The sequence below is a fragment of the Grus americana genome, chromosome 15 (assembly GCF_028858705.1).
Source record: "Grus americana isolate bGruAme1 chromosome 15, bGruAme1.mat, whole genome shotgun sequence".
NCBI classification, from domain to species: domain Eukaryota; kingdom Metazoa; phylum Chordata; class Aves; order Gruiformes; family Gruidae; genus Grus; species Grus americana.
Window position 1 is genome coordinate 19037282 of NC_072866.1, and position 27199 is coordinate 19064480.

Sequence of the window (27199 nt, forward strand, 5' to 3'; positions counted from 1 at the left end):
GTAGTATAATTTTTATACTATATTTGTTAAAACCTGGAAAGTTTTTCTTTATACAGTTCTACCATACATGCCACTTCAGTGCTTCAAATATATTTTAAGACATTATTAGTGGGGGCATCTGTACAGAACTGATCAGCTACACTACTGGCACTGCCATCACTAATGCTACTGGAAAAAAAGTAAATAGTATCATTAGAACATCAATTACATCCACCAACCCCTCACATTTGAGAGCGCATTCAAGGTATCTGTAATTCAGCAGGTCCCTAAGCATGGCGTGCGTGCTAGCAGCAGCAGTACGTACTGCCTTCACCTTCCGCTGGTGAGATCGGCCACTGCTGTTGCTGAGAAGGTAATGGCAAAACAACGCTCCTTAAGCCTCCTGCTTACTCATGTTTTATTATTTGGCAAAAAGAGTTTTCATAAACGCGTTTTGTGAATTCCGACACAAAGAGTCAAAAGATAACAAGTTCCCGGGTTCATACTCATCCCAGGCGAATGACGGAAAAAACCTCGGGTCATGCCGATGCATGGGAATAGAAGAAGCCGTACGCCGCAGGGCAGCATCCAGGCTGCCTTTCCCAGACCCAAACGCTGTTCCCGCCAGGCTCTCACACCCGCCGGCTCGCTGCTCCGCGTTCGTTTCAACGCGGCTGATGGCGCAACGCGCAACACCGATCCTCGGAGTGACGCCCAGCTTACTGCCGCCTCTGCCGTGCACTAATCCCAGCGAAACGAAGGCCGTTAGCGGATGCCGAAAGACACCGCCCCGCCAGGCCACCGGCGGTAGCACCATCGCCTCACATCCCCTCACGGGCGGCGGCCGCTCAGGGCGCATGCGCACTGGACACCCGCAAGGTGGGAGGCGTGGCCCCAGCCTGGAGCATGCGCAGTAGCACATACGGCGGAGGAAAGGAGGGTGACGTCACTGGGCGCGAGGCCTCCCATGAGGCGCCGCGAGGAGGCTGACCATGTCAGGCTGCTTCCGGGAGAACAAATGGGAGGCTTAAAGGTCTGTAGCGTCAGGCTGCCCGGAGCGGCGTCTTCAGGCGATGGCTGCGTACGTGGTGCGTACGTTGTCTGTTCAACCACTCATACGCCATAGCTCACACAGGGTGATGGGGAGGCCTAGGAGCGGGCTCTGCTCCGCACCCAGCTGAAAGGAAAAAGAAGCCGAGGGGTGGGGGCTAGGCAGCCAGCCCTCAGCAGTGAAGAGTATCCTAGCCACCACCAATCAGAAGCGCCGGTTCCTAAAACAAGTGTGACGAACCAATGGGAAAGCCGTCGATGCTAGCGCTCCCATCGAATTAGGCTGCCCGTAGGCTGTGCCCGCGGCCTCCCAGCAGCAGAGGGCGCGCTCGGGAGAGGGCGGCAGAGGCGGCACTGTCGGGGGCGGAGCGGGGGAGGTGCTGTCGTTTTCGTCGTCGTCGTCGTCGTCGTGCTGCCGCTCCCGGCTCGCTGGCTCCGCCTTCCGCGGCGTTGCGCTCCCGCGGGCCCGAGTAGCAGGTAGGGGCTGCGCGGCAGGGTGGAGGAGGGGAGGAGTCGCGTTCCGCATCCCCTGCGCGCGGCGGGGTCCCTGCGCCTGAGGAGGGGGCGCCCAGGCGCGGGCGGCGCCGCTTGGCTGGCCCGCTCCCTTTCCGCCCCGTTCGGCGGGGCGGGCACGGGCGGAGGGAGCCGCTCCAGCCCCCTCCCTTCCCCCGCGCCGCAGGTGCTAGCCGCTCCCTGGCCGAGGGCGGGGCCACGCCGCCGCGGGGTCCGCTGTCTTGCCCTTCCCGGGGGAGCGGAGCGGCTCTCCCGCTGCGTGTGCCTCTCCGGCGCGGGGGGTGGCGGGCGCGGTCGGTTACGGCCGTTGTCGGCTCCGCAGGAGTTGGCCGGGCCGGGCGCCCCTGGAGAGGGCTTTCTGTCGGCGATCGGGAGCCGTTTGGCGCGAACAAAGACGGCGGCAGGAGGGCCCGGCTCAGCGCGGTGCGGGCGGCGGCGCCGAGGGGCTCAGGGTGGCGACGGCGGGCCCGGAGTCCGCTCAGCCTCGGCCTGACTCGGGTTCGGCGGGTGTGCCGGGCCGATCTCCAGGAAAACTGGCGTTTTAAGAGCTCTCCTCTCGCTTCGTGACTGGAACAAAACCCCAGCGTTTGACAGGAAAAGCGGAGAGCGAGGTGCTGACAGCGGCTGGGGCCGGAACGGTGTCCGTCCTCCCGTGCCGCCGCCGGGGTCCCGTTTCGCGCGTCACAAGTTTTTCGGGCTTTCTGCGCTAAGAAGTCTGCGCTGTAACTTGTGCTCTCGTTCATCCAACTGAAGGAAAAAATCGTGCCGTTTTGTATTTCTTTGATTTGTTGAGACAGTATTTTCAGTTGGGCAGCACTGTTAATGTTTTATTACAGAAAGTCATAAGTGTATTATAGGAAGTAAAACAAAACACCGAACAAACCCAAACACTGTGAATTACAGTGATCAAAATCGATTACCAAAGCTTATCTTGGTGTGAATTCTGTTGATAGATCTGGATTTATTGATAAGATACCCCTTCTTCAACTCGAATTTTGAATCTGTTCTTTACCAAAATGTCTAAGGGAACTGTAAACCAAAGTCTTCCAGCCCTACTCCTTAATTTCCTAGGGATATGAAGCGACTTTACAAAGTATCTTTTCTTTCATGGATTTAAAAAAAATGTAGGAAAGCTATGAAAATAGAAAACAAACTTTCAACAGTTTCTTAATATTTTGTGGGTAGGGAATGAGCAGGAGGAGATGCAACTAAAAAGGTAAATAAAGAATATGGAATGAGTAGATGTTAAACTGTTACTATATACTCTGTTTCATTTGGTTTATTTAGGTATTTCATTTTGACAATAGGTTTGTTTCTCTTTATAGAAATAAAAACTGATACTGAGTTATGTCTGTGTTAAGTGGCTTTTTCAGCTGACATAACAATTGTGTGATTGTAAGGAGAAGTATTAGATTAAGCAGAGGAATTAACTCAAAACTATTGAAGCGTGTCTCATGTACTGTTTTTCCTGTTTCCACCCCCCTAGCATGTTACATGTTTGAAATGTCTTATGAAATGGCCCAGTGATACATGAGCATGAATATTAAATCTTTTGTGCCTTTGCTGAGGAAGATATTTCTAAAAAGGTTTTGTATTTAGGATTCTATTTTCCCTTCCTCATCTTGATGCCAATCCAAGTCTGTTGAGCAGCTTACAATTTCTGTAAGGCATGCTTAAATTTGCACTGTAATTTATTATCTGTAGAAATTTAAGCTGTCAGATAGTTAGGATGAGCAATAAAATTGCTTTGAAAAGTCTGCGGTCAGGCTTATTCTGTGTTGGGCAGGTGCTTGGTGTCCAGTTTGATACTTGGCTGGGTTGGAACTGGGGGTAAAGGACATGTTTTTGTCGGTGGCATCTCTCTAGGAAGCAGTTAAGGTATAGCTGCATGTATATCACTTCCTTTTCTTGCTTGTCTCTGTTGAGGTAGGGGCCTGCTTTCTTGTGCAGATTTATGATTGCTGATCAAAGTTTTGATATATGATGGTGTAAGTGATGGCTTAATTTTTGACTGAGTTGATTTAGCATTTTGAGTTTGTTACCTTCTCTCCTGCCTGTGTCATAAGGAGAGGGAGAAGGCTGATGCTAGAATACAAAAGAGGGTCTCTGCTCAGAGTGTTTTTCACTAGACTTGCACCCCAGTCAAGGTTCACAATTTGGCTGAAACACTGAGGCTGGTAGAGATCTAATAGCAGCAATCATGATAAAATTTTCAATGTGCTTTGTACTGTACAAAGATCTAATTTGAGATTCCTGTAACCCAGTAATTGCATTAATAGTGAACTCGGAGATGCATAGCAAGAGGATATGCCTCTGTCTTAAAGAATGCATCTATACACTGCACTTAGTTTTTAAGTTTTAGCTCTGTGGAGAAGGAAGTGCGGTGAGGACCGCTGACTTCAGTTCTTTTTGGCAGTTAGGCCTGAAGGTGCAGAGAATGCTTATTTAAAGGGTTTATAATAGCTGAAACAATTAATATCAATAAGGAGCAATAACAGAATTATTTGGTTAGCTGAAGGTCATTGATTCCTAATGGTAGTAGTTCCGGTCCCCAAATAATGTTACGCATTTTTATTCTATTCTCCGTTCATCTCTAAATAAGCTGTCTGGACAACTGTATGCAGCAGGAGAAAGGATTAGTCCTGCCCAGTTCCCTACTCTTCAGGACTGAATTTTCAGCTGGGGGAACTTGTTGGCATGGCAAACTGTAGATACTTGCTCCCTGGATTTGCAGTTGAGAAATGGAAAGGCTAGTTCTTAAGCAGTGTGACCTTCCTTTTCAGAATAACCAAGGCCTGTATTCCTTCTACAGAAAAACTTTGCATCCTGTACGAGTTTACAGACTTGCATGCCAAAGATGAATTTTGCTTTGCAAGATAGTCTAGCAATTGTTGTGTTCAAAGCCCTTGTACCTGAAGAATTGTCCCAGACATATCCTAAATGTTGTGAGTGTTCTTTAAAACTTACCTTGAATGCCTCAGACTGCCGAAATACAGAAAACAAGAAAATTGTCTTGTCCCGTGCTGGAAAGAAAGCAAACAACCAGTAAGAGGCATAAATGGCTTTGTATAAGAGAAAAGTATAGGTAATCCTGTCGCCCAGAGCTGGCACAAACTTTTTTTCCTCCCTATCTCCTATCTGTATAACTGGACCAGCGTCTATCAGAAAAGGTGACATTGGCTACTAGTACTGTACTTTCTGTTACTTGGCTTCGGCTTTTGTGAAACTTGATGCGTTGAAGCCTGTGATAAGGATAAAACAATATAAGTTGTTCTTTAACTTGTTTGGATTTAGGCAGCCTTTTTTTTTTTTTTTGCTTTACTATATTTAGTAAATTGAGCCTGTATTGGTCATGTAGCAGCAGTTGTAGAAATGTAACATTTAATGCATGTTCAGTTCTGCCTATGACCTTAATTACTGATACGTTAGTCTTCCTGTTTTCTTCCCAGGAGAGCAGCAGTATAGGCTTTGCTTTTCTAGTAATAGTTAAAAGCAACATTTTAGCTTTTTTAATGTATGCACATATGTATATTTGTTTTAAATTCTATCCCTGCAGATGGAGGAGAAAAACAGTTGTTAAATAGGTGGAGTTTTTTAAACTTTGAAAGTGGATGAATGATATTAAAAGTCAAGACACGATTGTTATTTGCCTTGTATGAGTCTAACATGTTTCTGGTTGCTCAAGAGGATCTAAGAGTAATTTAGATGGGAGAGATGCTGTTAGAGGTGCTGCCTGAAACAATTTTAAATCCTCTGCAAAATCATCAAATATTGGGGCAATGTGACTGTCAAAGTATGTTAAGGAAGGAAAATTTTTGCCTGAACATCTTATGGATGCAGATGAGTAAGTAGGGAAAAAAAAATGGAAGACTGTTTTGAGTAAGAAATTAGACCACTCACATATGTTCATCACTTGCTAGCTATTCTTTTATTTGTGATGCCAGTTTGTAGCATTTCCATTAACTTTATTGTTATGGAGAAATTGGATTTGGACATCCTCAAGTTGCAACATATCATTTATTCTTTAATATTTATGCTAGAGGTGATAAATAAATGCAATTGTTACTATTAGTAAAGCTGATCTTAATAATTGCCCAGATCTTGCACATGCAAGACTCCTGTGTTGGCAAGGTATTACTTTGTCAGTTGTTAATTCAGAGGACTAAAATATGTTTTACGTAGCTTACTTGTTTTAGTGGGAAAGCATCTGCTGATACTGCTGCTGTCTTTGGCTAGTGTAAGAATTTCTTATTCTTACTAGCCGTCGTTTGAATTCTAAAACCTAGACTGTGAATAAATAAATAAAAAATAATCAGATTCCAAATAAATTTCCTTTTTGGCATTTGTATTTAGATTTCTTCATAGATATACTATTGTTATTCATTAAAACATTTATCTTGTAATAAAAGTCTTTCATATATACGCCAAAAGCACAGTATGTGTTACTTGTGGAAGAAAAGATGATGCATAAAATGACATGAAAAACAGTTACAAAAAGTGCTTGTGGTTATTTCCTCTCTGGAGAGTAGATTACTGAGTGCTCTTTATATACCTAAACAAGCAATATCTGAACAATTCATGTCAGTGAACTATTGTAGCTGTACATGATATTTATCTATAGATGGGTTCTTATTTAAATTTTTTTGTAAAGCTTGCTGATATTAGAAGTCACAGTAGGAAGTGAGGCTAAATGGGGACCTTGGAATGCTTCCATTAATTTGCTTAGTGACCGTAAGAAAATTACTCAGTTTCTTAGGCTCTTTTGAAGAATGTGTTACAATAGGGCTAACTCTTAGTGACTTGAAATGGTATAGACGTCATACGTTCCTTTAAGATGCTTTGGAAAGGTTTGTAAATGTTAGAGCTGAAAGCTCTTCAGGTTGTTTCATTATTGCAAATCATTTGGAGAAAGTAGGGTATCTTCTCCAGCCGGTTTCTATTCTCAGTTGGGATTTTGTTGAGTTTGCTGGGGGTTATTTTGGTTTTTTAGTTTACTGTGTTTTCATTCTTCTGTCATTGATGTGAAAAGGTACCCTGGCACAAAATACTGGCTTTTTTTTTAGCTTAGTTTCAAGACTAACAGAAATGTACCTCATGCAGTTCCTTTATTTTTTTTTAACCTATAAATTCCTACAAAAAGTAATTTTCTTCACAAAAATATGTATTTCCTCAAGGTAAAAGCCCTTTTCTGAATTATATTATTTTCAGAATAAAACTTTGTCCTACCCATCTTTTTTGTAAAAGCTGTGTTCTTTCCTATAGTGCAATTAGTCCCAATGGTATGCAGCTGTGAAACCATACTTTAAATAGCCTTGTCTTGAAGGTTGTGCAGATTGTTTTAGTGTATTTAACTCGAATATTTGTAAGTCCAGTAAATGAAAGACATGAAGAAAAAAAAATAAATTCACTGATTCAGACTACTTAAATTGGATTTAATTGTCAAGTTGACGATGTGGAATTAAAGTAATTCAGTTTTTGAAATGAAGTAGGTAGTCTTTGCTACTGGTAAAGTTTCCAAGATTTTCACTTTGCTCAACTGATAGATATTATTAAAGCAGTAGTCTTTTGCTTTTAATTACACCTTAGCAGGGATGATAATGAGAGACTCTAGAATTAGACTTAATGGTAGTTTTCTAATCAGTTTGGATTTTATTAATAAATGTACCAGGGTCTTGAGTTTGTTTCTACTTCAACAAACAAATAAAAGAAATACAAAGCTATTAAAGGGGGACAGTGTGGAACCTTAGTTTGGTTTAGCAGTAATGTAAGCTGCGCTTGTGTGACTCTGCATGATCTAGGGTAAATACGTGGAAGACCAAAGAAAAAGTAGAAATTGGAAGAAAGGTTTTCTGTAGAAGTGTTGTGTAACTGTGCACTGACAGAGGGGGTGTTGATTCTGACCTGGGACTTCTACCTATATTACTGTGGGCACTGCAGTGTTTGCCTGAAACTTCTTCAGAGTGTGTTCTCTGAAGCTGTGGTGCAGTATCATCCTTGTACGATGGACGTAGTGTTGATGTGAGATTGGGTCCTTCTGGTCCAAATGCAAACTGCTATATATTAACAGCCATTTATATTTCTTCCTTTTTGAGGAGTGGCATATCCGAAAAGTGGATGTTCGGGATAACATGTCCAATGTGTCGGAAGAGAGAAGCACTAGACAACAGGACATTAAGAAGGGACTCCAGTTTATAGAGTATGATTTTGTGGTTTTATTCTTGTATGCTTGTGCACATATATACATGAGATGGATAGCTCTGGGAAAGTCCTTTTAATATAGCACCAGCGGAGGAAGGAGGACCTGTGATTCTCAGAATATTTGCCAACATGAACATGGAAATGGAGAACAGTCTTAAAGAAAAGACAGAACCCCTCTTTGTTCCCAAACAGAGCAGATTGAAGGTGGGAGGATATTCCTTTTCTGCCTTTGAGAAAAATCACCATTTAATTTTTTTTGGTGGGTGGAATATTTTGATAGCCTGAAAATGCACCTTATACTTATGGACAGCTACACCTAAGACTAGGTTGCTACTGAAGGGATGGGTTTGCTCACTACTACCTAAGTGTTTCAACTCTCTGGAGCTAAAATTTAACCTAATGAAAAATCATCTTAGTAGTTAATTTTAATTTGGATGGATGCCAAATTCTTCTCTAGAAGATCCTGGCTAGCTTAAAATCATTGTGAAATTTCATGCTAGTTCACTGCTGGCATAAAGCATTCTTAAAAAAAAAAAAAAAATCCAAACCAAACTGCCCTTTAAAAATTATTTAGAAATAGATTCTCAGGTAAGCTATATGGGAAGAGAAAGGGTTTCTGTTTTTCTTCCTGAAAAGTTAGAAGTAAGTATCTCTGTTCTGCGTTAGAGAAAAACTCTGTTGTGTGTCATACAAAAGAACTCTTAAAATTCTTGTAGTGTCATTGGCATGACTTAATTAAAACTGATGTTTCCTTTTGACAGATAATTTGTCATTTTGTAATACTTACAAGAAGATTGTAGTTCTTATGTATAACCTGTTTCTGCAGAGTGGAGGAGAGGAAGGATACTGTTTTTAAACAAACAACATCGAGCTTTTAAACTCAAAGCATTCAAAACCTTAATACATTTTGAACAGCAGAGTTAAGACTGGCTATGTAACTTTATATGAAAATGAGTCATTAGTAATAAGAACACACAGCTGTTTAATCAAAACTAATCTACAGCACTCCTGCCTTGTTCAGTGCAGGCAATAGACAATATTTAGAGATTAGCCTGTTGCAGCAAGTGAGACTGCTTTTAGTAAGAGCCAGTATTCTCCGATGTGACTGTGTTTTATGCGATATGTATAATAAGTAAATTTTGTAATTTCTTTTTCCAGATCTACTTTGCCCTATCCAGGGACACAAGAACAATATGAGGTAATGAAATTACTTCTGCCTTTCCAGAAGGGTTTTTAACATGGGCCTATCTTATATTTATTCTTGGCTTTAATCATCGTATAAGTAATGGTATAGTATGAGTAGTAATTTACAATTTCTCAATATTGGCACTGGAGGGCTGCTTACGTTGTTATACAGGTAATGGATGCCTGAAATTCACTCATGTAGCAGTTCAGATTAACTCTTTGTCCACTGGTGTTAGGAATGAATTTGTGTCTTTCATTGGATAGAACAATGTGCTATTCTGAGTAGAGTTTAGAGTAGCACAGCAAAAGCGAGATAACAGGACCTCAGTTGCATAAATCTTCCTAACATATTTTGTTTCTGTACATGTTATTATTTTGCATAATTTTTGACGTATGTTTTCAGACTCATTGTTTTTGCATTTTTATCCAATGGTAGGTGGTTTCATTGGATTTGAGAACATAATAGATAAAAAAATCACACTTTAGATAGAAAAAATCTTTTGCTCTGCAAAAGCAGCCTTTGTGTACTACTGGTTTGCCAGTTGCTATGGCTGCTGTTGGCTAAAAGAATGTAGGGAACATATATATATACACGTATATGTCTTTAAGGTACACAAAATAATTTTTTATCAGTAGTTTAGTCTCTCTTATTTACATGTATTGTGGTGTTGAATAGTAGAGATTGTCTTGAAAAAATGTCAGAAGAAAAATACTAATACAGACAAAAGTTTTGCATGTCATTTTGATTCTGTGAAGTTACAAGTATAAATTTTCTATTAAAAATGTATTTGTAAATATGGAAAATAATAAATACTGCTGTTGATGAGTGTTTCTTTTCTTTGTTCCAGCTATTTATACGAGAGCTTGTTAGAAATCTTTTTAATGAAGGGAATGATGTATATCGAGAAGGTGATTGGAGAGGATCACTGAGTCACTATACAGAAGCTATAAATATAGCTGATTATGCTAATTCTGAAGAAATCCATGTTTCTGATGATATTTTAGAAAAGCTGCATGTGAACAGGATAGCATGTTTTTCAAATATGGTAAGCTTCCGTTTAAACTGTACGATTTCTCAAGAACAGTGTGCTAACAGAGTATGAAGACACGGCAAGTTTCCTAGTGAGTGAAAAGCTCTTGATGTTGGTTTGAGAATCGACATGTTTCAAATCATCATTTTGGCATATTTATTTCTTCTTTTTACAAGTATAATCATTGAGGTAATTTTAGTTAGTCATACTAGAATATTAACATAAGAGTCATACTAGACTTGAAAGTTGATGGAACAGTATTTTTGTCCATTAATACTGCTGATTGCACCCGAGTCTGCTGTGTTCTCTGTGGAATAAGATGGCTCTTGTGAAACAGCTCCTAATTGTCTTTATAACTATTATTAGATTTTACATTAATGATGGCCTTGCTTTTTTTCAGTTGTATAAGTTGATGACTTAGCAAAACTCAAGCGTGCAGTGGCCTTGGTGAATGTTTTATAGCGTTTCAGTACCTTCATCTAATGCAGTTTAAATGTGGTAGTTCAATGAAAATAGTTCTGGCTAGAGCCTTTTTTTCTTTTTTCTCCTTGTAGGGATTGCATGAAAAAGTTCTAGAAGACTGTGAGATAGCATTAAGATTGAATGAAAACAATTTCAGAGCTCTCTATCGGAAAGCAAAAGCTTTGAACGAACTGGGAAGATACAAGAAGGCTTATGATGCTGTAGCAAAATGTTCTCTTGCTGTGCCGCAGGTAGGTAAATGATGTATTGATGATTATTTTTAAAGATTTAATACAGAAAATGTATATTTACATCAAGACCATGGGAGGTTTTTTGGTTGGTTTGGGTTTTTCTAATGCAGTAAAATATTTTTTTTTTATTCCTCTAAGAATTATTTTCTGTTGTGAAGACTGATAGCAGAGATTACGGTCCCCAAGTTCAGTTTGTTGTGTTAACTTTCAGCAAAAGGAAGTGCCGTAAATGTTTGCAGTAAACACTAGAACCACTGAATTAATTATTTAAAATTCTCTACAGTCAGAAGTATACTCAGGATATAAAGAGAAAAAACACCCATAATTATACAATATTGCTTCTTTTGTTAACTGTATTTTAGCTTTCCAAGCATTTAGTAACATTCTTATCTGTGCTTTGTCCTCCATCTGAATCACTTACTATGCACCTCTAATCTTAGACTATATCTGTATTAGTAAGCAGTTTGTAATATGATAGGAAAGGATCTGTAGACTGAAATGCTGGTCCTGAGGATCTGATTTCCATGGTTGGTTAGGGTTTTGGGGGTTTTTTGTTTGTTTTGGTTTAGTTTTGTTTTGTTTTGTTTTTTAAAGAGATGGAGTGCATCAAGTACACTTCCAATTTAAATCTAACTTGGCTCTGAGACACTTCATGATGCAAACTAAAATGCAGTGAGAGAATGATTAAGAGATTCACTTCAGAAATGCATTCCTGATTTGAATTGAAGTGCTGATGAAAACTTTACATGCTTTGCTCAAAATAGACTGATCAGAGGACAGAATAGCGAGTTGCATTTTTTTCACCTTTCTACATCAAAATTACAGTGAGATGGCTAGACAAACTTGAGTGTAGGTTTACCTCTTGATATAGAAAAGGTTTTGATTGTGTTTCCAAAGACACAGCAGTTTATCTGAATGTGTAACTTTGGATCCTCGCTTTGCACCTCCAGATCTGAATGTTTTCGCTTAAGGTTTATATGCCTTTATATAAGTGTTATAAATAGCTTTTTCTACCTGTAGAACACGTTCTGAAAAGTATATCTTAAAATAATATAAATGGATAGTTATAACTATAAGACAGAGTGAAATATGACCAGGTTTTTAACTCAACTTTTCTAGCTGTTTGATGCAATTACTGCCAAATACGGAGTTCTCATTAAACAGTCAACAGTGTTATGTAGTAGCTGACATTATGGTAATCAGAAACGTGGCCATCAATTTGTGTAAAAACAAACCAACAAAAAAACCCATCCCCTCTAAAGCCAAACACCCTCCCCAAATAAACAAAAAATACCCACCCACAAAAATCCCTACTTCTCTGAACTTCTCTGGTGTCGGAAAAATCTTTACATTATTTTAATTCAAATAAATGGGAGAGAGGGATGCTGTCTATTTTAAAATGCTGGTTTTTTAAAAAATGCCAAATATTGGAGTAATTTTGTTTGAAGGGCAGCTGTATTTTTCGGCATATGCTTGCAGTCCCATATGTTTGTGAAAGAATAAAGATGCATTCTGCGTATGGGGATCTTGCAGAATATAGACTGAGATGTAAACGGATGTTTTGACTGGATGACAATACATGTAAATTATGAAATTTTATTTATGTCTTTTAGGATGAAAGCGTGATTAAGCTTACCCAAGAACTAGCTCAAAAACTAGGGTTAAAAATAAGGAAAGCATACGTAAGAGCAAAGGTAAGATTTTATTTTAACATTTTACATTGAGGTTTCCCTCTCTTGCTAGCAATTTAGTATTTAATGAAGGTATCTTTTCATTGCAGCCACCCTCCTCAAATTCAGTTTCTAGTGATGTATCAAGTCAGGTAAGGTTTTACATGTTCCAAGCGCAAGCTGACTTTAAACTACAGGGAATAATTGTTTCATAATTTCATGATGATGAAGTAAAAATTGTGCAATTGACATTTTATATAATATGCTGTTATTTTGGACTTTAGGGTTCTGTTCATCTTTGTGTTCAGTTTTGCTATGTATTTATAGCAGACTAGGACATAAGATTATCATTCAAGTTATCTTTGCAGAGTAAATGTTAGCTAAAACATTGAATCCAGTGCAACAAATGTATTTACTTTTCGTGTCTTGAGGCAAGGGCATAGTCAATGTGCTTACTTATTTATTTTGTCGACAATTATTGAAGTGAAAGGTGCTGGGATAAAATCCCTTTCATGCATTTGTCCAAATTCGACCTTTACTAGCAGCTGAACTTGCATTTATCTTGCTATTTGTAATTTATCTGAATAGCAGTAATAAAGAGAAGTTCGTCTTCATAGACTTTTTTCCACACGAATATAGACAATTTAGCTGTAAATGAACGATGAAACATAGGAACAGCTCATTTAAGATACTATTTACTCTTTCATTCCCTGAAGTATCCCTCTCACTTTTTTGTTGGTTGGTTGCAGGTTTTTAGTGATACCGTGAGTGGATTTCAGTCTGCAAATGGATGCTTTATCTAAAAAATTATTTGACCTTTAGATTCCATTAGACTTCATACATTTCCAATTTTATAAAACCTAGATTTGAGGACTTATGTTCTTAGTCTGTAAATATGTATTTGAAAATTGTAATGGCTCTTGTGCAAAATACTGAGAGGTATTTTCTTCTCACTTACAGAATTCTTCTGTAGAAGATATTGAATCAGGTGCGTCTTGTGTTGCAATATTGATGCTAGGAAGCTAGATACGCCATGTATTTGTTATGAAATTTCTTAAGAAAGTTCATCTTGTCGTTTGAAAGATCTATGGTAAAAAGTCTGATCTGTTTATTTCTAGAACTACATATTTAAGTGGCTGAACAAATTTCCTTTCACTCTTGTCAACTTGATATGCTTGTAACTGCTCCTATAGTCGTATGATTGTCTCATACTGTTCTCTTTAACTTGGAGAAATAGGGAGGGGAGAATATGACAAAGATTTAGTAAAGTATCAGGTCTATAACATTTTTTTTTTTTTTTTTACTTTGAGCAATATATAAACGCTAAGATATAAGTACACATGAATTGGAAGTTAGCGGAAGCTGAAAACATTTCATGTGGTTTTACATAAACATTCTTCATGTTTCTCCACTCCCTCATCCCCCACGTTGTCAGAGTAAAAGTTATGCAAGATGTTTTTACATCTTTGAACAAAAGTTCCGGTCATTCCCATCTTACCTGTTTCAGATTTATCTGACCAGAAGCAAGAGATGGTTTCTGCTACTTCATCATCAAACTTTGTTTCTGAAGTGTCTAAAGTGTCATCAGCAGCTGTACCTTCTGTATCTTTATCTTCTGTTATGCCTCTTCAAGTGGAAAAGGTTTCTTTGCCTTCTGCAGTGTTGGCAAATGGAGGGAATGTTTCTTTCTCTATGCCGGAAGCATGTTTAGATTGTGGAGATGGAGATATAATTATTGGGGAAGAACTTGATGAATTGCTTGATTCTGTGCCTGATCCAGATGAAAGTGTAATGGTAAGATTTTTTTGTTTGTTTTCTTTCTCAAAAGACTGTCCTTACAAGTGGGATCTTGTATTGTTGTCAAGTGGCCTGGTAGTGAAATGCGAGTTAACTTTGCTAGTTATGTTGAGCTGCATTTGTGCGTGGTTGGGTTGATTTTCTGAGGTGCAGATTCTTGCAAATGTGGCTGTAAAGATACCAGGACCCAGCAGAGCTCCAAGGACAATTATAGTGGTATTGTGTGTTGGAAAACCTGAGTGAGGTTGCTGGGGGAGAGACAATACTTCAGAAATACTGCTATACTACTGTCATTACTACCACAGTGGGAGGGATAGTACTTCAAGGAAGTACTATGAATAGCGAAGTAGACATTTGAAGTCTGGGCTGGTGTGGTTTGGTTTTTTGGTGGTTTTGTGGGTTGTTTTGTGGATTATTTTTTCTTCCATTCAAATACACTCTTTTGGAATGTGAGAGCGTGTTGGAGAAAACACACTGTATAGCTGTAGAAACTGTAGTTAAACTTATGCTAATAGCTTTTCAGGACAGTAGTACTTGCACTGTGGTCTTCTAGTACATTCGCTAGTATCTCTGCAATCAGAGCTTTGTCAAGATCCACCTCTTGGATAACCAGAAATAATTAGACCATGATGAGTCTAACTTTTTGTATTTTTTAGAAGAGATTTAGGCACATGAAGAGTTGTTCTTAATTACACCATCATTCCAGAGCTAGAACAGACTGTGAAGCATAGAGAGTTCCTCAACTGTTAGTCAAAATGAGAGCTCTGATTGATGAACAGAGATGTCTGAACTTACTAGCAAGGTTACTGGCTCTCTGCTGTGGCCCTGCCATTCATTTGGAGCCCTTAGTATTGCAATGTTAAATGAGACCGTGGCATATTTAATTCTTCCATTAGTTGTGAATTGAACTCCTCGTTCAGCTGTGGATGCAGTTGTGAATCTTTAAATCAAAAATGCTTGGGCTTCTAATTTTCTGTTTTATGCACTGTATTTTGTAGAATGTATTTCAGGAATGCAGAAAGTCATTATTTTTAAGAGATCCTAGGAAGTTGCCTGGATTGGTCAGGCAGTTGGACTAGATGTTCATTGTAGGTCCCTTCCAACTGAAATAGTCTATTCTATTCTAAGTTTGCCATAGTGAAAGCCAGGAGGAAGTACAGTCTACCAAGACAGACTGCAGTCTCATGTAGTGTAGAATCTTGGGTGAGTTGTAGGCTAACAACTTGGGGAACAGAGGGAGTTTCACCTTGGCCAAACTCCGTGCAGACCAATTTGGTCAGCCTCCAGACAAGGGGGGAGCTTCTTGGGGCGACAGGGACGAGGGAGGGAGGGAAACTCTTCCACTTGGTAATGCCCTTAACAAAGGTGTGCGGGAGGATATGTTATTTTCCGGGGCAGGGGGGAGGTGATCTGGCCTGTGCAGAGCATGGTATTGTTTGATTGTATCTGAGGATGTATTTCAAAGTTAACTCTTTAACTCTTTACTACACTGCAATTTGAATCGTGTTCTCTTTATTTAGAAAAAGCCATGTAGATTTCCAATTCTTCCTACTCTTCCCTATTCTGCTATGTTTTTAACATAATTTGGAAATACAGCTCTGATCTGATTGATTAAAAAAATACAAATATGTTAATAAGTTAATAAGCTTCAGCTAACTGAACCTTTAAAGTGGTGGAGTCATGGATAATTCCTTGCATTATGGCATTGTTCAGGGTTTGATTACTGTAGTTCTCTAAGTGTACTGTAGCTCTGTACAGTACTGTAGTGTACCTTTTATTTTTGTTTTTCAGTAGGTAGATAAAAACTCTGCAAGAACTTTACTGAAAGAAATACTATTGCACAGTGTGGTCTTGAGAGGGTATTTTTTGTTGTGTAAATTTTTTAAATTTATTTTTTTCCAGCAAGCTACAGGAGCCAGAGGACCCATTCCTGCCGGAAGTGTAGCTCCTAGTGTACCTTTCTCTGCCTCTTTGTTGGGGACGCTGCCAGTTAGTGCAGGATTTGTTCCTTCACCTTCTCTTTCAGAAATCTTTTCACAGCCTTTGGCTTCTTCACTGGAAAATTTTTGTTCACCATTAAGCACCTTTTCGATCAGTGACCCAAAAAGAGGTGAGAAATGAGTTTTAATATTTAACCTTTCATGATGAGAGTGAGTTGTGCATGAGGCAGCTGGCTTCTATTTTTAACAAATGAGTTTTCACAACAATTCGGTAGTATTTAACACATATCATTTGGTCTGTGCTCACAGTTTTTGAGAATAGTGATAATCGGTATTGGTTGTATACAAGAATTTATAAATAAAGCTTTTGTTTACTTGGGGTCTCCAAGCTCCCTCTGTTCATTTTTTCTGCATTTATTGCATAAGTTATTTGTTTTGGATGAATAAGTATCAAGAAGGAACCATGTTCCTTCAAACCTTTGGGTTTTTTTTGTTAAAAACAAAGGTGTTGTTACATCTTAAACCATTTCTGATGATTTGGCAATAAACAAGAATTGTAAAAGGCTAATATAACTGTGTACTCTGAAAAGATACCAGTATTACATGTTTGGATTCAAACTCTAGGGACTCTAATTATGTAGTGAAATCAGGTACGTGAAATAACACAATATAAATAGCCAGTGAGCTAGAAAAGATAAAGTTTTGTCTCTCGTTACCAGTGTTACAGGAGCATGTTCTCTTTATAACTAAGCCATGTTTACAAAATAAAATTAGAAATAGAAGAATCCTCTTAAGCCTCCTTCATCTCCTCATTTTTGATAGACAGATATTGCTTATCTAGCTACCCTTTTTGTACTGCACAAATATGTTCATGTTGCTACAGGATATGCCTGTGAAGCTACTGCTGATGTTAATCAGATGGTTATATTGGAGATGATTACGTAGCAATTTTTCAGCCCAGATGTTTACAAGGGGCTTTTACATAATTGAAAAAAAAAATCATAGCAAACAAAAAACCTTTAGTGTTTGTCAAAAAACTCAAACCTTTGATACTTCTCAGGAATCATAATTAATTTCTTACATAGGGTGTTTCGGGGAACTGAAATAATTAAAACTTCTTTTTATTCCTTTAGACCTCTCAAGTTCAGCTTCTAGGGATGGAACACCAACACTTAGCAGCAGTAATTCCCCATTGTTTGTAAGCATTTTTCATGTTTTGTTTCACATCAGTTCAAATGTTAATGCTTAACATAGATCTTAATGTTTACAGTAGAAGTTTCTATTTTTAAAAAAATAGTAGTTTTACCATTAAATATGATTCTGGCTTGGAAAACAGTTGTCCGGTAGCTCACAGGATCTAATTGAACACAAGAAAAAATTTACAAAAGTTGTTTTATACATGCAGACTTTGACTACTGCCATAGCCACTATTCCGTTATTGGGAACGTGCTGTAAAATACTGCGGAAGTGTAAAATAACTAACCTAAGAGAGAAAAAAAATCTCTTATGATTTGAGTGCCAAATGTTAGGAATCCTGGAGAACTGTCCTAATAGAGGAACTGAGCAGAGATCGCCTTGTGTCTGAGAATCTCTGGTCTCTGTATTCTAGTCATGCAGTGTATTTTCAATCATGCTGTTGGACATTGATTATGTAGGGAAGGGTGGCACGAAGGATTGCGTCCTCATGAGCCACGATGGAGTGTTAATTAGCTTGGCAAGTGCTATATGTGATTCGGCCTTCTTACCTGCTTAGACTGTGCTGGGTATATGGCTTTTGTAAAATCTCCGCGTCCGCTTCTTAGACCTGTGGTTAAGTTTGTATTACGATTTTTTTGTGTGTGTAGTCCTTCTTATGCTTTAAAGAATAATTTCAGAAGGTTAAATTTTAATCGTAGATAACTTCATTTATATGGATCAAGTAAAATATGCTTCCTTCCAACAGATAAATGGGCCTAGTAGTTTGTTTGGGTCCGAAAATTACATGGGAATTACAGGCCAAACTAGAAATGATTTTTCAAATGTTTTTAGCAGTGCAACTGCTAATATACCTGTATCTTCAGCACTTGCGGGACGAAATCCATTAGAAGGCACGCATGAGCTAAGACAGGCCTGCCAGTTATGTTTTGTCAAAAAAGGTAAGGGGCTTTTGGACTCAATTGAGTTGATTTTTAAAAAATTAAAAAGCATACATTTTAAATTTTAATGTTCGTTAAGTTAAAATACCGTTGGATTCTATAACAGTGTTAATCCTGACTTGCTCTTTGCAGATGTAGTACGATCTTATGATTAAAGAACTGGTAAAATGTTTCAACAGCTATTTTTTCTTCTTTCTTCTTGTCTTTATTTCTTGTCCTAATAGATTCTTGATTCCTAAAACTGCCACCAATCACCACACGCTTTCCTCAACTTGTAGGTTTACTGTGTAAGGTCGTTCACATTCTGTATTCACTTTCCTCCCAACCCCCAGGGTACTGTGAAGAATGACACCTTTGCTCAAGACTTTAAAAAAAAAAACTTGCAATACTCTCTCTGATTGGCCATGGGGAATTGAACCACAGTTCAAAGTACCTGGTAACCTTCACATCCCATCTGTTTTATTGTTCTTTCGAACTAATTCTAAATCATAATTCTGAGGCTTCCAAACCTTAGTAATAATTAACTCCACTGTATTGACTCAAAGGATCTTAACCATTATTGGGCTTTAATATAACTAATCTTTTAGGCGTGAGCTGTTGCTGTTAAACAGAGCCATAGTCTAGAGGCAACAGCTTTTGTTAAGACTAATCTTAAAAATAAGCATTGTGTTTCAAATTACAGGTGTCATACTAATAATGAATTGCATCGAGACATTTAGGGGATGACTATTGTAGTTTTAAGATCTTTTATATTAGTTTAAAATTATTTTTACGAGAAAAATTCATGAAGTGATGTTTGAGAAACCATAGAACATATTCTGTTAAAAGCAGGAGCTGTAAAATACTGGGGGAAGTACTTAGCGTGTTTCTAGCTTCACTTTTTTTATCAAAGCATCTATTTCTTCTGTTTCTTTGCATCTGTATCGAAGCCTTTAAGTGTCTCCTGCTTTTACTACCTACTTCTGAAATTGTACTGTTCCATCAGCTTCTTGTCCAGGGAAACTGGGTCACGCCCTTGTTTTTGTAGTCCTTTAATTGGCAAAATTCACTGAGCATTGCTTGTTGTCAGACTCTCACCCCTATTTCTTCCTTTTGGTGGTAATGTGATCTTCGCTTTAGTATCATCCTAGAGACAGAGTTTAAAGCTAGGCATATTTTTGTTTCCAAAATCACAAAGTTCTGGGATTGGCATTTATATTGTTGGCGTACGTGTACTTCTCACCTAGTGTGTTTTGTCTCTGAACATAGTAACTGTTCTATTACAATAAAAGTTGAAGGTTGGGAGAGCCATTTACTGATCCTTGGAATTTATCTGCAGTGACTTACTGTAAATAAGCAATATAAGTTTTAAATTGGAGTTATGGAAACATATACTTTGGAATTTGAAAAAACGCAGCAATTTGCTGCTGTCCCAAAGTAATCTTAAGGTTGTAATACAGCATCTCTCCGCAAATAACTTGTGGGTTTTTTCTTGCCGAAACTGGTCCTTTTGTAAGTACTCAGGTTTTTTCTATTCTGCTCAACATGGCCGTTAATCACTTTTGTTTCTTCAGAGTTGCTGGTGCAAGTAGGAATTCTATATAGTGTGTTCGCATACTTTGCTTTTGGGCTATGTGGCAGTCTGGTATGGAAATGTTGAAAGTATGCTTCAATTTATGCAAATATAAGCAATTTTCTGTGATTATTTCAGGTCCTAAATTATTGGATTATGCTTACCATCCCAGTTTAGAACATAAATGTAAGAAGGATATTCTAATTGGCAGAATAAAAAACTCAGACGATAAATCATGGAAAAAAATACGTCCAAGACCAACAAAGACACAGTATGTGGGACCATATTATATATGTAAAGGTACGTGTTATAGATGGTAAAATAATAATGCTTACACTCAAAGTAATATAGTTTAGCTTTTCCACAGTGAAGTATAGAATGAATTTTTATGCTTGCTCATGAGAGGTAAAAAAGGAAGTTCACTGGGTTGTTTATATTTTCCAAGGCTGTAAGGAGAGCCATGTTTTGACCATTAATGTCATTATTTAGAGAACATGCACTGTACTTCTATACTGTTCTTCATCATGAATAACTCTGTTTCTGAGTGCTGGGCTATTAAAAAAAACCCACAATAAAAAAGCATTCTTGTTAGACTTTTGAAATATGAACCTCTGCTTACGATGTAAGCAAGATGACTCGTGGATTAATTAACTGCTATATTTAAGCAAAGGGTATTCTGGGTACTCAGCATTGTTGCCTTGGACTAGAAAAGGATAGTTGGTGGAGGTGTGCATCAGCCTTTCTGAGTAGTTTTACATTTTCAGCAAGTCATTTGGCGTAAGATTTTGCGTCTGTCTGCTGGACTTAAGTGACCCATTTACAACAGGTGTAGCTTCTTTATTAAAAACATTTTAAATGGAGATAGTCAAAGTTCTAAGATGAACTTGCAATAAAGGTTGTGTAGAAGAAATATCATATTCAATGTTATCATATTAGATGTTGCTGCTGAAGAGGAATGCAGATATCCAGGTCATTGCACGTTTGCGTATTGCCAAGAGGAGATAGATGTGTGGACGCTGGAGCGCAAAGGAGCCTTTAGTCGAGAAGCTCTCTTTGGAGGAAATGGAAAGATCAACTTGACTGTGTCCCGACTTCTTCAGGAACATCATGGATTATTTATGTTTCTTTGTGAGGTGCTGCTTTATTTCTAATGACACAATAAAAATTGAAATACGTAATAAAATTACCTGGAAAGAAATACTTTGGTTCATGCATGACTATTTTGTAAATTTTGAAATGCATGTTCAGTAATAATCTGGCTAGCTTTAGATTAGAGACTAGTTGAAGACTCTGTTGAAATCTTTAAGGTAAGGTATGTTTTTAAAATGTATAAAATACATACTCTGTAATTACCTGTTTTTGTATTCCAGAAATGTTTTGATCACAAACCCAGAATAATAAGCAAAAGGAACAAGGATAACTCATCTTCTTGTTCTCACCCTGCTATGCATGACTTTGAAGATAACAAGTATGTCTGAAATACCATCTCTTTAAGTTTAAAATTAAAAGCAAAGTTTTCAGTGCATTTTTTAATATTGACTTTTATTTCTTACCTGTTGATTAACGTCTCTTCCTTGCTAACTCACTGTTACGCTTTGACAGTATTGATAAGACAAACTTACTGAACAAGGATTGTCTCACGTAACTAAATTGAAAATGAACTATTTTTTTTATCAATGCATTCAAAATTAGTGGTATCGGCCCTCATGTTTGAATCTTACTGGTTTTGGCGTCAGTGTGTTAATGGCTTATCTACCTGCTGAGCTGCATTGATGTAAATAGATGCGTGATGTTAAATTAATATAGGAATTCAGAAGTTTGCTCATTCTTTGGTCGGTTTTGCTTATTGTGCTGCAGGTTTAGCTCTATTAGTTAGGAACAGGTTTGCCTTAATTACGGTGTCTGAAATAGACCGTAGTCCTTATTAATGCAGTTGATAAAAAATACTGTGAGGAAAGTGTCTTTAATTATTCTTTGAAAGTTAACAAAGAATTCATAGTGGTAATAGTGTTAGGTAAGTTTTGGAGAATTAATAGACTTAATGTTTCCATCGTACAAAAATGTAAGTGGGAGCACTTTAATTGCCTTGTTTGTACTCCCCTATATTGAGGAAACACTACAGCTACAAGAGCTGCACTGTTACTGTGATGCATCAACTCTTTCTTGAATGGTGCTCTACAAAAGAATAAGTACTTGCGTTTGTAATTAGATCAGGATATATACTTGAAAGTGGAGATTATACGCTTTCCCTCTTGGAAACCAGTGATCCAGTTGGATTGAATTTAGCAATGCTTTGCAGAAGAGTAACCTCTGGATTTCACAAGAGTACTCTTTTGTGATCTTGGTTTGCTCAGCCTAAAAATAATAATTAGATGCTACTTCCTTCGGGAAACTTTTTTGGCTTTCTGATTTCAAGTCAAAAGTGTTAAAAAGACATTTGATTAAGCTGAGATGAGGGATGGTTATTTTACGTGTTTTTCCACACGTGAACAAAGTAATTGTAAGGAATATCTAAAATTGACCGTTTTCAAAACAGGTGCCTTGTCCACATTTTGCGAGAAACTATGGTGAAATATTCCAAAATTCGCCCTTTTCAAGTTCGGTGTCAGCTTGACCTGTGCAGACATGAGGTGCATTATGGCTGCTTACGAGAGGATAAATGCTTTTATGCTCACAGTCTGGTAGAGCTTAAAGTCTGGATAATGCAAAAGGAAACAGGTATGTTTGGTAAAATGCTCGCTTTACTCTTCATTGTAATGCCACTTCTTCCTCGTCTCAGCTGCCTTCTGAAATTAACAACTCGGGATCAGTGCATTCACTTTGCCGGAGTCTTTCATACAGCATACTCAATAAACCACAATGTAAATATGATGAAGAGTATTGAGTAGGCTACTAGATATTGAAAATGAACAAGTCTTTGATAATAAAACCAGTCAAAACTGCTCATTACGATCAGATTTTTTTTCTTCTTTAAATAAAACTTGAAGTCTTGAGCAGATATTAAATCCAGGTCAAACTAGATTTGTTTTTATTTTTAAACTTTCCAAGTTTCAAAGATCTTGATCAAATCTCTTTTTTACAGAGCACTGAAAGAAAAGCTTGAAATATTTTATTTATGCCATTGTTTCCCTCCATCACCCTGTACAAGAATTATGTTTTTCCACCGTTCAGCCTTTCTTTTAGCTTAGTGGCATTCTGATGTTCTTACGTAGTGAGCCGGAAAATAAATCTTTCCAGTGGGCGCTTCTCTCTCTCATTAGTGTATGTACTGATAAAACCTAACTATTCTTCTGTTCTTTCTTGCTTACACAGGACATTAAGGTGCTTTTTGTTGATCTTGCTTGGTTTTGTTGGCTTCTTTGAGGATAACAAGTTTTACTACTTCATTTCTAGCTGATAGCTTTTGAGTGACATGTCTCTGTACTTACAGTCCATTCCTTGATGAGTTGCAAACTCTCCATGACTTTAAAAAAAAAAAAAAAAAAAAGGCAATTGAACTGTTAGCAGTAAATGATTTGTACCACGTAACAGTTGCTCATTCTTCCTACCTTGCTCAGTATGACAGTAGTACTTTATGTATTAAGTAATCGTGTTGGATCATTGTGATACATGGAGGAAAAAGGGAAATGTGGCAATCCCAATGTGTTACAGTGTTTCTGACATTTTTGCCCCTTTATGCCTGTGATTTATCCTCATCCATCCCTTCTTTGAAGAAGAGTCTCCTTGTTGCTTCAGCTTTCTATCTAGATTCTGACACGGTGTCTTGCTGACCTGAAAATGCAGAGGAAGGAAGTCCAATGGAGACAAGAGATTACTGTTTCTTTGCTGATTTCCTGTTCTGTCTCTCCTGGGATGAGCCTTTAGAAGTTTCTGTGTGAAAGTAAAACAGTTATTTTCTTACTAGCTGCCCCTACAAAGTCAAAGATAGCAAATAATACTTACACTGTAATTTCTATTTTGAAGTAAGAGTTGGGTTCTCCAAGAAACTTGATTTGACACAGAAGACACATTTTTTATTTTATGATGTGTTCATGCTGCCTTCATGCTTTGCCAAAGTCAGTTAAAACTCAGCCTCTGCTCTTTGAATGAGGTTGCTTTTCTAAATGTAAAGTATGGGAAGTAAAGGAATGCTGCCTCAGGAAAGAAACATTTTACCAACCCTCAAATCCAAATGCAGATGACAGTCTGTATTTGTGTGCAATTAGAGCAGTAAATGTTACAGTATGTGCGAACACTGTACAGCTCTGATAGGAACCTTAGCCAGAGTATTTATAAGAATGTTTTGGGTTTGGTTTTTTTCTTTTTCTGAAACAAAATCTAATTAACAGAGCTTATTTAAAATCTTTGTAAAGAAGGCAGGGGCAATCAAGTGTCTGTTAGCTTGCACTTTTGGACAGTTTTTCTGTGGTCCATAATAAAATGTAGCTTTTCTAATTAGATTGTTATTAGAGGTTTAGTACATTATGTCTAAATAAATACTCAAAGATGCACCTTAACTTATTTGATCAATCTGTAATTTAAAAAACTTTTATCTTTGCTTTTCAATATGATGATATAAACAATGTTTCTGTTTTGGAGGCCCTCATGAGATTCTTAAGTGTGTATATATGTATGTGTGTGTGTGTGTATGGATGGATGGATGTAAATGTATATACATACCCGCACATGAGTTGTGCGTATATGTGTACAATGTATAAAAAGAAAAATAGATAAAAGCTTTGGGGCTTCAGTAGCATTCCAGTTTGAGCATCTCTGTAATTCTACAACAGTTATAAGTGCTCAAGAACTTTTTCCCTTCCTTTACAGGTATTTCACATGATACTATTGTTCAAGAATCAAAGAAATACTGGCAGAACATGGAAGCTAGTGCACATGGATCACAGGTAATTTTTTGTTTTTCTGATAAACTAATTCTACAGTGACTTTGGTGATAATTTTTTTTGTATGTCTGTGTATAATGTAGCTTGTTTTAGAAATTAGTTTTTTAATACTCTCTTCTTTCACTGTAGGCTTTCTTTGGCTTGCTCCACTTACACTAAAATGCCTGCTTTGCTTCTATGTAATTCCTTTTTTGCTTTGCTTATTCTGTCGTAGTCAGAACACAAAACCTAAATATAATTTCAAAGTCAGCTGCTGTAGGGCAATTGTCTTTTCAATATGTAGGACTTTTATGTGTTGAGTTTATTGAACCCTAGAATGGTTTGGGTTGGAAGGGACCTCAAAGCCTGTCTAGTGCCAACCCCCTGCCATGGGCAGGGACACCCTCCGCCAGCCCAGGGTGCCCAAAGCCCCATCCAGCCTGGCCTTGAACACTGCCAGGGAGCCAGGGGCAGCCACAGCTTCTCTGGGCACCCTGTGCCAGGGCCTCAGCACCCTCACAGGGAAGGATTTCTGCCTCACATCCCATCTCCATCTCCCCTCCTGCAGCTTCAGGCCATTCCCCTTGGCCTGTCACTCCCTGCCCTTGGCACCAGCCCCTCTCCAGCTTTCCTGGAGCCCCTGCAGGGACTGGAAGGGGCTCTAAGGTCTCCCCGGAGCCTTCTCTTCTCCAGGCTGAACAACCCCAACTCTCTCAGCCTGTCTCCGTAGGAGAGGTGCTCCAGCCCTCTGATCATCTTCGTGGCCTCCTCTGGACTCGCTCCAACAAGTCCATGTCCTTCTTGTCCTGGGGACCCCAGAGCTGGATGCAGTACTCCAGGTGGGGTCTCACCGGAGCAGAGTAGAGGGGCAGGATCACCTCCCTCGACCTGCTGGTCAAGCTGCTTTTGATACAGCCCAGGACACTGTTGGTTTTCTGGGCTGCAAGCACACACTGCCGGCTCATGTTGAGCTTCTCATCCACCAGAACCCCTAAGTCCTTCTCCTCAGAGCTGCTGTCAGTGCATTTCTATATATTATCACAACTTCTAGGTACATGTACCTAAATCAGAAATAAGTTAAATAAAAATGCATCTGTTAAGAAATGTCTAGTTTGAAATTAGAAGGTAAACTATTACAAGGCACGCAGTGTAACGTCTGCTTCTGGACATGTGTTGTTAACTTTTGTTGTAGGGGGTAATTCATAATTATGTGTGGATTTTTTTGCAGATACAAAATACCTTTTACTATTGTTGTTATTTTTTTGGCTTAAGATCCTTGGGAACCAAATGAAATATGGATCACTTAATTTGAAGATGAAGTTTGTTTGTGGTCAGTGCTGGAGAAATGGTCAAGTTAATGAGCCAGACAGAAACAAAAAATACTGTACTGCAAAGGCAAGACACCCGTAAGTAAGACCAAACAGTGAAAAAGTTACTGTTTTGTCAGCCATTTAAAACCTCTTTTGGGAAACTTTGTTACTGCTCAGGAAAGAGTGGTGCAAGGAATTAAAAAAAACCATTGAAGCAGAACACAGTCGTCTCTTTGTAGTATGTTAATAATTGGTAGTGAGAAACACTTTGGTGGCTGTTTTGTTTTGGGTTTTTTTTAGTTATTAGTTATGGTAAAGTTTCAGTAGAATTTAGTTAGATCTCAAATATATGGTGAAAGCTTTATAAAGAACCTTTTTGTGCTTTCCTGGGTCTGCTTCTACGTAGGCAGTGTGTCTTTTTGAAATAGTATTTTCTTTCATTGAATGCATCTGGTTTTTAGATGGACCAAAGATCGCCGTGTGGTGCTAGTAATGTCTAATGAACGTAAGAAGTGGATGACCATTCGTCCTCTTCCTGCAAAGAAACAAGTGCCTCTGCAATTTGATGTACGTTAACCTAAAACTAACGTTTTTGTTAAGAAAATATGGTAACCGGAAAATACTAGTCATTGGGCTGGTTTCATCAGTACTACAGAAATTCCCATGGGAGTTGGTGGGAATATGTTTATAGTGTTTCTACAGAGTTCAGCCTTAGAAAAGCACTGATTTCACATGTTATTACTGAAGCCCTTTCTCATCAGTGGAAGTTAATAACTTTTTAAATGATTTAATGAAATTCTTACTATTTCCAGTAAATATTTCAGAAATAGTTTAAGCATATCTGTGGTCTGGTAATCTGCTAGGATGCAAAAACCAGTCATAGTACATGCAGTTCCAGCAGTTTGCTTTTTCTGACTACAATATATGAGTTTTTTAATAAAATAAACATGATTTTATTTTTCCTGTGTTACTAATGTCTGATTGGGAGGGGAAACACTAGCCAAGACTGGAAAAACTCCACATTTTCTGCTATCATCCCTGTTACTTTATATTCATATGGATATTTTTTTAATTCACGTTCCAGTTGTGCAATCATATTGCTTCAGGCAAGAAATGTCAGTATGATGGAAACTGCTCATTTGCTCACAGTCCTGAGGAAAGAGAGATGTGGACCTATATGAAGGAGAACAGCAGTAAGTAGAAGACTAAATCTAACATGTTGTAAATCTTAACTGTTCTGCTTTTCATTCTTGTTCCTCAATTATTT

At 38.3% G+C, this 27199-nt stretch overlaps 1 protein-coding gene across 3 annotated transcripts in view; it reads left to right on the top strand.

The window, feature by feature from the left end:
* Positions 1-939: 939 nt before the first annotated feature.
* Positions 940-27199, top strand: part of ZC3H7A (zinc finger CCCH-type containing 7A) — a 31068-nt gene continuing 4808 nt past the window's right edge. For 2 of the 3 annotated variants that reach the window (XM_054842619.1, XM_054842622.1), the window contains exons 1-20: positions 940-1067; positions 7635-7738; positions 8899-8938; positions 9774-9971; positions 10511-10669; positions 12283-12363; positions 12450-12491; positions 13300-13327; positions 13847-14133; positions 16039-16246; positions 17210-17274; positions 18019-18211; positions 19902-20063; positions 20700-20896; positions 21134-21231; positions 22300-22481; positions 24570-24646; positions 25895-26028; positions 26394-26499; positions 27017-27125. In XM_054842619.1, coding sequence (XP_054698594.1) covers positions 1053-1067; positions 7635-7738; positions 8899-8938; positions 9774-9971; positions 10511-10669; positions 12283-12363; positions 12450-12491; positions 13300-13327; positions 13847-14133; positions 16039-16246; positions 17210-17274; positions 18019-18211; positions 19902-20063; positions 20700-20896; positions 21134-21231; positions 22300-22481; positions 24570-24646; positions 25895-26028; positions 26394-26499; positions 27017-27125 — 2485 coding nt within the window. In that variant the 5' untranslated portion in view covers positions 940-1052. Of the gene's footprint in view, positions 1068-1100; positions 1507-7634; positions 7739-8898; positions 8939-9773; positions 9972-10510; positions 10670-12282; positions 12364-12449; positions 12492-13299; positions 13328-13846; positions 14134-16038; positions 16247-17209; positions 17275-18018; positions 18212-19901; positions 20064-20699; positions 20897-21133; positions 21232-22299; positions 22482-24569; positions 24647-25894; positions 26029-26393; positions 26500-27016; positions 27126-27199 lie in introns of those variants that run through there. The other variant, XM_054842621.1, reaches the window with a different exon arrangement.